Here is a 12,362-nt window from a genome sequence, read left to right on the forward strand (position 1 = left end):
GGTTTATTTTGTTCATTTAAGAAAAGAATGGCATGGTTGCTTATATTTTATGTTTCCATTTTCATTTTTGTTATTCTCATTTGCATATTTTTATACACTTTACAGCTTAAACAACAGGTAACATTTAGGATAAATACATATAATTTAAGACAATAAACATTTATAGTGTGCTCCGGTCAACACCCATCACCACGCCACTTGTCAGTGCACATCAGACACAACACATGATATCGGTGACACATAGTCCAGCTCTTGATACATAATTTCACAACCAAACACACTAAAGGACACGTATTAGCTTGGTTCCTTGTTCTGTTTGTCTGCAGCATGCCAAAAATACCTTCATATTTTCAAACAGAATTAACACATTGTAGATAAATCCTTCCTCTGACTGAATGAACAGAGCAAAATCAGACCTGTTCACTGAGCTTCAGAGAGGTCACGACCCAAACGACTCACAATTCACAGCTTAGACAGCTGTGCTGAGAGGAAATGACATAACATTAAAAAATAATCTCTCTTTCCCCTTGAGGCGAAGATAAAAGTATTTGCCTCTTTTCCTTCCCCTAACACCCTCTCCCATCCAGCACTTCCATGTGTCCTGATTTATAGTTAAAACAACACATCCCCACTGGAGTAAGTGCTAAACAGCTGCGCGGCCGCAAGAGCGGAACAGAAAGCGCCAAAGAGACCGACCACTTCGTAAATCAGCGCCGGGCTGGCAGAGTTCTCTCAAATGAACTCATTCTGCGGTCAACTTCACAATAATCTCAATCCGACATTAGAAGATCGCTGCGTTGGACGCACACTTCATGAATTAATACCTACACAGCGAGTCAGCTGTCTGTCAGTGCATATATTCAGTCTCACAGCAGGAGACCTGGAAAGAAAACACAGCTAGAGTACATTAAAGGCAAAACCACCAATAACAACTACTGATACTATAACATTTAAAGCAAAATGTCTCTGTACAGAAGGTTAATTCAGTTAATTAGTTGCTGATATGCCTATTATGTTTACTCTGTCAATATGTAAAGAAACTATTGGAAGTAAGAGGAGGAAAAGTGGGAATATATCGACACGGGAACAAGGAACCGCTAGAAACGACCCGGTTAAGACTGCAGCCAGAAATCCAGGACCAAAGCAAACGAGAGAGGGTTACCCTGCTCGGCAGGGAGAGATACGGGACCCCAGACTGGGGGAAATTAATTTGCAAAAACGCTGCATAATTGTATTGTAAAAAAAAAGAAAAAAAAAGGGTAAAAAAAACCAGATCACATATCTCCTCACTTTTGGGCCACAGAGTCAAAGTCTCCCCACAGGTCATTGTTGGCTGTGGATGTCGGGTTGGATGGAGCCACTGAGTTGGAATTGCTGGAGTCAAGATCTAGCAAGCAACCTGATGGTTTGAGAGAAAATGACAGATATTAGCTTCAGATACAAGATCATTTTTTGTCCTTACTAGTTTCAGAAAATGTCCAGGTGAAGGACTAGACAGCAAATGAGTAAAAGAGCAGCAAAAGTTACAGAAAACTTACATTCCTTAAGAAAGATCAGAGAAATATTCATCAAGACTTTTTAAAATGACAACAGGAACATCTGGCTTCTTGGGACGTAAACATAAAAGACATTAAGGATGACTTATATTTAATCATGCTGTGTCAAAGTTATATCCTATAAAAACCTATTTGAGGCTGCAAAATACTTCAAAGTGGCCTGGAGGTTCTCCTTCAACTATCCCAAACAGACAGATCTACTAAAGAATAGCTTAGTTCAAAGCATGTTCACAAGTCTGAATGGCCCAGTCAAAGTCCTGACTTTCACAAAGAGGAAATGACAAAAAAAATCTATTCTTTACATGTCCAAAGCTGGCAGAGACAAGCCCGAAAACACTTTGCGGTGTACTACATTAAAGTGGTTTTAACAGGACAAAATGTGAAAAAGTTCAGTGTGTATGAATATTTTCTCTGCATTTAACCGCTTACCTCAGTGGTTTCTGCTCTGTAAATGGCCTCAGTTTAATGTGCTGAGCTTTTAAGATCCTGAAACAGTTAGCCACCACCCAAACACAACAAAGATAAACCCAACTTTGAAACGCAGAAGCAATGACTCCCTGCACTTGCAAAGTTTTCCACTTTATTCTGGAAAAACCACACATGCCATATTATAAGCTGTTTTCTTGGGCACACAATCTTTGATAGGGAAAACGTTCCTCAGGGTTCTGTTGAATTTTTCAAATGTTTTAAGCACCAAAACCAAAATTCCATTCACTCTAATTATATTCAGATGGCTGCAGAAATCTCTAAGGAGATGCATCTTTAAATCTTGGCACATCAAACCAGAGAATAAAGCTTCGACTGGAAACTGTGGTTTTGGTACCGATGCAGCTGTGCTTCAAAAGCCCAGAACACATGCGACATCCAGCACTGCTTATTACATTCACATTCGAACATTTTACAGTCTATTTATTAGTCTTTTGGGTAGGTACTCCTGTGGGTCAGCACTTCAGCTAATCACTATGGTAACAGTAAAGGTGGTAGGTACAAGTGCTCCACTGGAAATGAGCCAAAGTAGTACACTGTTGTAATTTGAAGAGTTACACCCATTTATATAAACAATACCACACACCTCTGCTGCGAACTGTGGAAATGGAACAGCAGGCTGTAAATCACTGCAATAAAATTGGGTAATGTTCACTTTTTTTTTTTACCATTTGTGAGTTATATTTAATCACTTTTACAAGGGCTCAGCCAAACATGCAGTAAATGTGAAGACAGAAAACCTCAGATTAAAATCTGATTCTTTGCCTATATTTTTAGCTTCATACAACACACCCCACTCTTTTTGGCAACCTTTAGTAAAATGTTTTTCTGACTGACCAGTAGTCATTATTTACTACATAATACACTCAAATTGTGCATATAAGTAAAATAGATATGACGGAATTAGAAAATAAACATTTAAAAATGCTTAATTGATTTTGCAGTAGCTAATTGTTTGGTGTTGTACCTGACTTTGTTAAAAACAATAAAAAATACCAACACTGGATTTTTTTTTCCCAATGAATAATGTAATCAAAGTAGATTAGTCCTCTTTTCATTGTAAGATTTTACAACTGGTATAAAAGATAAATTCATGCTAAGGATTTTGAGAAAGGCAAAGTGCAACAACTTATAAAGATTACATTTTTTCAACCGCTTAAATGTTTAGTTAACAAAATCACAAGAAAGCACACTGAGATTGCTGTCAATTTAATTGTTGATGGCTAAAACAACCATTTAGGTGGACTACTTCTCCCAGTTGTCATGCTTTAGGAGCACTTACCGGTGTCAGCTCCCCCTGCTGTTGGCTGTGTGTTAAGATTGGTAGCTCTGGATGAAGGTGGAGGTGCAAGCTTGCCTCCAGGTGGAGGCGGAAGGAAACCGAGGCCTCCTGAACTCTGCGGACGAGACCTGTCCTTTTTCTTCGATTGCTAGATAACGACAGGATCCATGGATGGTGTTAGATTGAAAGCAGTGCAACTTTCAAAAGCCCCGACAGATAAACAAAATCCAGTGTTTATCTGTTTATCTGAAACCCATTTGAGTTTCAGAGGAAAACATTTCTAAAGCATGCCCCCTTTTATTTTTGAAGAAAACCAAAAACTAAATACCACCGTAAACACAGTTTTGACATTTCAAACGTAACTAGAAATCACAAAAAATAAAGGTACCCCAATGTTTAGAGTGATGGTTTGTCCCTCTTTGAAGCCCAGATCGAGTTTAGGAGTAGAGTCTGGAGCCTGAGCCTGTTTTTTAAACTCGTTCTCTTGTTTTACCCACCTAAGGGAGACCAGAAAAAGACAGAAAGATGAAAATGCAAAACATAAGTAAAACCATCAATAGCAACTCAAGTGGTGACAGTTCACATTGTTAAAGACGCTGCTTACTTGAAATGGTCCTGAAGAGCCACATTGAAATCGAATGCATCGCCTCGGTCTCCAAACCCGATGCCTATGAACGCGCTGCGGCCTTCCAGAAGAAAAATATGGATAAAAACATTCAGAAGAATATTTCAAGCAAAAAGATAGAGGGCAATAGGTTAAATGCATTGCTTACTAAAATGTGAACTCAGACAGAAACTGTTTAAACGACGCGCGTTTTTTAAGTTCAAGCGATTTTTTTTTTTTAATCGGTATTTGATATTTGACCTAAAAGTTACTACAAACTTTTGAACTAGACTTTCAGTGTGTTTTTTGTAACTTCTGATTTGTAATGCATCATTTACTTAAAAGAGATGGTAGCCATGGCAACTGCAACTCAAGTATATCATAAAACACAGACATGAGGAGTATAGAGGACTTTGTTTAAGTCACAACGCTTCAGCTAGCATGAAACAGGAAGTTATCTAGCAGATGCTACCTCTACTCAGACTGCCCTTTATATTTTGTGCAAATTAAATCACTAAATTATTATTCTCACTTAGTTCATCAGTTTCTTGATAATATGAAACAAATACATTCCTGCAGCATCTTTCGATTCAGTCTTCTTGAGTTCAAACATGTAGTTAATTACAGAGAATATGACTACGTGAAGTAGAGTCCAGCTGCCCTTGCGGGTTTTTCGGCAACTTTGCTATGTTTGCATACTTTAAAGCTACAGATTGTGGTGAGGCTTTAAAAGATCAAACAAATGTCAGTAAGTAAAGGTACCAGTTAGGAGAAGGGTCCGAAATACTTCTAGAGAACAACATAACACTTGTATGGTGCAGTAAAGAGTCATTAGTGATTAGAGTATATATGTGATAACAATGACTTTACAACAACTGGAAATTTTAGTAAAAGTAACAAACAGACAAGACTGCAAGTACTCAGAGAGGCTGCACACAAGACCGACAGTAACGCTGAAAGGAAATTGAGCAGCAGGAAATACGTTCTGGTTGGGTTCTACATGTGACAACAATCTTTTGTGTTGTCCACATGTCAGGATGAAGGAGCACGGTTACAAAACACAATTGTTTTCTTCTGGTGAAAACATCCTGCACCAGCTGAAATCTGCCAAGAACATTTTGGAGAATGAGTTAAAAATCGTGGCCGTCTACATACCACCGAGGGCTAATGCTAAGCTAGCATTAGAGGAGCTGTACTGCCTGATCAGCGTGCAGATGAACTCCAACCCGGAGGCGGCCGTGATTGTGGCGGGGGACTTCAATCACGTGGAACTGAAGGCTGTGTTTCCCAAATTCCACAAATCCATAAACTTTCCCACCAGAGACAATAACATTTTGGACCAGGTATACTGCAATATCCCCGGAGCCTACAAGACTGTAGCAGCTCCACATCTGGGCATGTCTGACCACATCTCAGTGGAGCTGATTCCTGTCTACAAGCCTCTGGCCTGCAGAACTAAGCCGACCACCAGAATAGTTCAGGTCTGGACTGAGGAGGCCTCCTCTGCACTTCAGGACTGCTTTGAGCATACAGACTGGAGTGTGTTCAGGGACGGCGCAGACTTGGAGGAATACTCATCGTCCGTTCTGTCCTATGTTCAGTTCTGCACCGACGCTGTCCTCCCTGTTAAGACCATAAAAGTGTTTCCAAACCAGAAACCATGGCTGGACAGCACAGTACGGGCCCTGCTGAAAGCCCGGGATGCTGCCTACAGGTCTGGAGACGGGTTGGCTTATAGCAGGGCCCGGTCGGAACTGAAAAAGGTATTAAGCAGGCCAAGCTCCAGTACAAACAGCAGATTGAGGAACATTTCATCAACAACAACCCCCGAAGCATGTGGAGAGGCATTAGAACCATGACGGACTACAAACACAGCACTCAGCTGACCAGCCGCGACCCCACCCTGCCTGACACCTTAAACAGTTTCTTTGCCCGCTTTGACACGGCGGGCAGCAGAGAAGCCGTACATCTACCCCAACTGGAAGAGCAGCACCAGCCTCTCGTCCTGCAGAAGCATCAGATGACGTCCACCCTGAGGAGGATCAACACCCACAAAGCTCCAGGACCGGACAAGGTGTCAGGCCAGACGCTGAAAACCTGCGCCGACCAGCTGGCAGGAGTGTTTCTGGACATTTTCAATCTGTCCCTGCAGCTCGCCATGGTTCCTGAGTGCCTCAAGTCTTCCACCATCATCCCTGTACCGAAGAAGAGGTCCATCACCAGCCTGAACGATTACCGGCCCGTCGCTCTGACCCCAGTGATCATGAAGTGCTTTGAGAGGATTCTTCTGAGGTACATCAGAGACTTCATCCCCGCAAACCTGGACAGCCTTCAGTTCGCCTACAGAGCGAACCGGTCAACAGAGGATGCTGTCTCCATCACTCTGCACACAGCCCTGACCCATCGGCAGCATCCCAACACCTACGTCAGGATGCTATTTGTAGACTTCAGCTCAGCATTTAATACTGTCATCCCAGACAAGCTGGTGCTGAAGCTACTCGAGGTGGGGCTGCCCGCTTCACTGTGCCACTGGATCAGAGACTTCCTCACCAACAGGCCTCAGGTGGTGAGAATAAGTGGCTCAACATCGTCCCCACTGGTCCTCAACACAGGCACGCCGCAGGGCTGTGTGCTCAGCCCAGCTCTCTTCACCCTGTTTACACACGACTGCGTGGCCATCCACCCCACCAACACAGTCGTGAAGTACGCGGACGACACAACAGTAGTGGGTCTCATTTCAGACAACAACGAGACCCACTACAGAGAGGAGATTCTGCAGCTCACTCAGTGGTGTTCAGCCAACAACTTGGTGCTGAACACAGGGAAGACCAAGGAGGTCATTGTGGATTACAGAAGGTCCAGGAGGACGGATCACACTCCCCTTCTCATAGATGGAGAAGTGGTGGAACGTGTGGACAACATCAAGTTCCTGGGCCTCCACATCACTTCTGACCTCTCCTGGAACACAAACACCTCCCACCTGGTGAAGAAAGCACAACAAAGGCTCTTCTTCCTCAGGAAACTGAGACGGGCTGGACTTTCCTCACGGCTGCTCGTGAACTTTTACAGGGCGATGATTGAGAGCATCCTCTGCCTCAACATGACTGTGTGGTATGGTAGCTGCACAGCATTGGAGAGGAAACAACTGACACGGGTGGTGAGAACAGCACAAGGCATTGTGGGATGCCCCCTCCCAGACCTGGACTCCATTTACACAGACCGGGTCAAGAAGAGAGCTGGATCCATAGCCATGGATTCCAGCCACCCGGGCCACAGACTGTTTGTGCCGCTGCCATCAGGCAAGCGGTACAGGAATATACGGACTACAACAAATAGACTGAGAAACAGTTTCTTCTCCACAGCCGTCAGAGCCATTACTCCCTGCCGTCCCCCCCTCCCACACATATCATAACCTCGCAGTCACACATACATATCCCCCACCCCCACACGGCCATATTGTTCTGCACTTTGCACTGTCACATTATCTGTACTTTGCCATAATTGGACCTGCTGCTACTTCTTTGGTGTGGTTGAGTGCCTTTAGTTAATTTAGTTGTATATATTGTTATTATTATTATTGTGTGTTTGCTTATTTATACTGTATATATTTGACCTTTTGCACGGGAGCTGCAATGGAAATTTCGTTGAATTCTGTTCAATGACAATAAATGCTATCTATCTATCTATCTATCTATCTAAAAGTTTGGTCTTAAAAGTATCAAATTGTAACATTTGTGCCAAAAGTCTAAAAGGTATATTTGCTACAACCCCCCCCCCCGACCCAAAAAACCACACCAAACATCAGCAAAACCACACCATATTGACAGAGAAACAGTGGTGGCAGCATCATGTCATGGAGTTACTTTTCTTTAGATGAATGGGGTTACTCTATCAGTGCAGGCCTGAAACCTTTAGATACATACTAAGAAACTGAAGATGGAGAGGGGTTTTATTTTTCAGCATCATCCAGTCCAACCAGGCATCCAGATTGACCAAAAAATGACTTCAGCAGAAAAAATAAATAAATTCTGGAATAGCCTAGCAACTCCAGAACTAAATATGACCTAGCAAAATCTTTGGGTGACCTGATGGGGGCTGTAGACACGAGACGCCTCCGGATCTGATACAGCTGGAGAATTCAGACATTGTAGAATGGACAAATATTACCAAGGAAAGATGTGAAATACTAACGGACTCCTAAAAAAGGAGCTTGAATGCGAAATATAAATCAAAAAGTCCTCAACAAAGAATTAGTTTGAAAAATGGTAGCCATGGCAACTGTAACTCAAGTACATCATAAAACACAGACATGATGACAGACATTTGAAAATGGGAACACTCTCTCTGCACCCTTTTTGTTTTTACATGTCCCCCCCAAACAGATCTGTTTGTATTTCTGTTTTTGAACAATTTGTCAGTAATGTTTCTTAAGTCACAAAAATCTTTACATGAATGCTTCACTTTAAAATCCACTTTAAAAACGCACTTTGTGTATTTTACTGCTACTTGACCTATCAAGCTGTTAAGGTTCATGGTATCAGCGCAGTAAGTGTGCAAAAGGAAACGGGCGCTTTGCGAGTACTGGCAGCATTTTCACATACAAGTTCAGCGTTTTGCTGAGAAAGGTGAAACAGCTGTGTTAATGCCAGGATTTTTCCCTTGTTTTGCTGCACTTCTTGTTTGCAGAGAACTGCATCCAAACTCTGGAGAATCATATTATTATAAGACAGCTCAAATATTTATAGACTTGCAATAAACAGTTTACTCACCGTTGTCATCTTGGATCCGAAGCACAAAGTAACGGCTTGAGTCACTGACTGTTTCCACTGCAATGCCAGGGTATTCCTCCACTGGTGCTTGTGCAAACAGCTCCCCTGCAGGGTCAAAATGAAAACATGTGAAGCTCAGCTCAAAGACCTTCATGGGAAAATGAAATACAAACAAAAGGAGACAGATTTAGTGCCTTGGAAGAGTATTTAAACACCTTTGAACCGTTTCATATTGTATCCTATTAAAACCGCAGCCTCGCAGTCTTTTATTGGGTTTTTATGTGACAGAACAAAGTAGTGCATGATTGTGAGGTAGAAGTGAAAGACCAAAAAAAGCCTTTTTGAAGTCCCATTTCGGCTAAGTTTGACTCAGCTGTGTAGGAGAGAAAAATATGATCTGGTAAGAAAAGGCCAAAAATAAACTGTTTGGTCAACATGCAAACATTTCCCTGGAAACATCATCCCCACGTTGAAATATGGTGACAATATCACGCTGTGGGGATGCTTTTCTTCTGAGTGCACAAGGAAACAAGTCAAAGTTGATGGAAAACCGTCGATGGTGAAGAAGATGGATGGACAGGGCAATCCGGCGAGAAAACTCATTACAGGCTACAAATAAATCGAGCCTGAGAAGAAAACACCCCTAAACATTAAGCCAGTACTACAATGGATTGGTTTAAATCAAAACAAATCATGTGATAGAATGGCCCAGTCAAAGACCAGACTTTGCATTTTCTAATTAGACTTGAAAAATATTGTGAACAGAAGTTCTGCATGTAATCAGACGGAGCCTTGGCTATTTTCTAAAGCAAAATGACCAAAAATGATAGCCTATAGATAAACTTCAGAGACACATGGTATAAGACTACTGTAGCTGATGCAAAAACTACAGATCTGGAAACAATTAAGAGAGCACTGCACTGAACCCCAGTGAAACCTCCTGGTTATTCCACCAAATATTGATTTCTGAACTCTTCCTCTTGAAATGTAGCCAGTTAAAACATCAGTGTTGTTGTTTCTAAATGATTATGAACTTGTTTTTTTGCATTATTTGAAGTCCGAAAGCACTGCATCTTTTTCCTTATTTTGACCATTCCTCATTTTCTGCAAATAAATACTAAATCCTTGCTTGGAATTTCAGAGACGTGTTGTCAGTAGTTCATAGAACAAAAGAACAATGTTAATTTTACTCAAACATAAAAATATAGAAAGTAAATTCAGATAAACCAATCATTTTGCAGCGGTCTCTTAATTTTTTCCAAAGCTATATACACTGAAAAGGGTTGAAATGTAGCCAAATCCAGGCCAGTTTTGCAGAAAATAGGGGTGCACCAATAAATTAGTTAGCCAATAAAATTGATCTGATTTTCTTAATTTCGGGCATTCAGACGATACATATGATACCGATACATATGAGGCCACAAAGGCCTGGAAATTGGCCATTGTCTCCTTATGCTCTGCTGTGAGTGAAGGCTGACTGCCAGACCCGCCCGCCAGGTCACATCTGCACTTACGTGGTTAACAATAGTCACTGTTGCCAACTTAGCAACTGTGTTGCTATAATATTTAGCGACTTTCCAGACAAAAAAAATAGGTATTGGCCAAAATCGGAATTGGCAGGTCAGGCGTTTTAAAGATCAGTCATCGGCACGAAAACTGCAATCGGTACTCAGAACGAGTTAAGGTTCGGCAACTCACTGATTATGTGTCGTTTTGGGGGGGAGGGGAGGTTGAGGATTAGATCCCACCTTCTGTGATGCTGTGGATGTCGTAAAAGCAGCGAAACTGAGAAAAACATGGATGGCGTTCACATTGCTGCCTACCACGCAGGCAATGAAGAAAACCATGTATCCTTTTCATTCTGCTTTACAACTACGCACTACTGAATGTTGACGTATCACATGAAAGTCCAAGAAATTACACTGAAGGTTGTAGTTGTAACATTACAAAATGGAAAAGCTTCACAGTATATGAATACCTTTGCATAGCATTGTAAATATCAGATTTTTTTTTTATTTCAGCGTAAACAGCTCACTTGGGCACAAAGCCGGGTAACCTTGGATATGATGAGTAACCGACAGCAAGTGGTGGAGCAGAAGACTATACATAGTGAAGTGATTTACAGCTGTGGTAGTAAACCACAGCACTGTCCTGTCTGCTTTTCTTTTCTCACCGGACACTTTGTCCTCCAATTTCACATAGGCTACTTTGCCTCGAGCCGTCACACGCATGCGTCCCGTCCAGTCAGGAGCATCCAGCTTCCAATCAGCAGCCCTGACACACACACACACACACACACACACACACACACACACACACACACACACACACGCACACACACACACACACACACACACACACACAGAGGGAGTCAGTAAGATGCAGGTAGGCACAGATTATTATGATTCATCCCAGTTACAGCATCCACATATTTCCTGAGTAAGCCACACATCAGACAGACTTTTTTTTTTTTTTTTGACATTGGCTAAAATATGACATACACAGGCTTAGTCACTGTGGTCACTCGTGAGTTTCTTATTGGACTCAGACGTATACTAATGTTTGCAAGGAGTGATGAGACTCTGAAGAAGCTGTTTGGGCTTACAGCCCAGTAAATTAAACGAGAGGTAAATAACTCTGTCAGACCTTTAGCCTAATACATTATGGCCACGTTGTTTCAGTTGCAGCATCCAAACTTGACACAACGGCATTAGGACGACCTGCTTGAGTGTCCTTGAGTCAGACTAGTCTCTAAAATGCTGTACTTAAAAGGCCAGAAAGGCTCAATTGGAGCCCAATCACAAAATTAAATGTTAACATTTTTTCACCAATGCTATCAGCTACCTTATTTGAATTAAAAACACAAACCAGCCACAGTTGATAAGATAAGACGCTTCCCATCTTCGGTTTTAATGGCTATGGTTCGGTTATGACCTTGTGAACATATAACAACAACAAAAAAAAAAAAAACAACCAGCACACCAACTATGACCTCCATAATTATCCCGTCAGGCTGTTGAAACTACGACAACACCTCCCGGAAACCGCTGACGGATGCTGGGTCTAAGGCTCTCCCCCACGGCCTCACCTGACAGCCCGGTTAGATGCTCTCGGAGGGATGCGGTAAACGTTCACTTCGGGTTTGACACACAGAATCGACTCGTAGTCGAGCTGACCCTCGGACGCCATCTTGACTGCTACACAGTTCGCCGGTGGTGGTTGTTGTTGTGGTGGTGACGGTGGATGTCCGTTCAGCGTTAACGGCGGCGTAACCGTAATTCAAGGTGTAGCTGCGCACAAGCCTTTGAAGAGACGCTGCGCGATTTCTACCGTAGTAGAGGCGAGGGGAAAACAAAAACTTGATTTATAGGAACATGAGTAAAAATTTTAATAATCATAAAAAGAAAGGAACGGGGAAAACTGTAAAGCAAATAGTTTTTTAAAACAATATTTGGTCTTTATTGGAAAGTTGCAGAAAACGATAATGTTGTCAGTCTTGATTTAAAGAAGCCAAACTGAGGTTTTCAGAAAACTTTCCTGTTGATTTCTTGTTTTTTGTCATTTAAGTTTATTTGAAACTTAAATGTTTCAAATAACATTTATGTGAGCTATAACAAAGATAACCAGATTAGACACAACATGCTGTTTTAAATTTCTAATTTAAT

The 12,362-nt window shown here is 41.9% G+C and overlaps 1 protein-coding gene across 1 annotated transcript; it reads right to left on the reverse strand.

The window, feature by feature from the left end:
• Positions 1–5: 5 nt before the first annotated feature.
• Positions 6–11,944, reverse strand: LOC102221296 (adaptin ear-binding coat-associated protein 1-like). The gene is made up of 7 exons (XM_005798785.3): positions 11,786–11,944; positions 10,871–10,971; positions 8,698–8,802; positions 3,929–4,010; positions 3,713–3,821; positions 3,325–3,472; positions 6–1,399 (listed from the first exon to the last, which is right to left on the reverse strand). Exons 1-7 carry the CDS (start codon positions 11,884–11,886, stop codon positions 1,287–1,289), a joined length of 759 nt encoding a protein of 252 aa, XP_005798842.1. The 5' UTR covers positions 11,887–11,944; the 3' UTR covers positions 6–1,286.
• Positions 11,945–12,362: the final 418 nt, after the last annotated feature.

This window comes from Xiphophorus maculatus, chromosome 3, assembly GCF_002775205.1.
Source record: "Xiphophorus maculatus strain JP 163 A chromosome 3, X_maculatus-5.0-male, whole genome shotgun sequence".
Taxonomy (NCBI): Eukaryota; Metazoa; Chordata; class Actinopteri; order Cyprinodontiformes; family Poeciliidae; genus Xiphophorus; species Xiphophorus maculatus.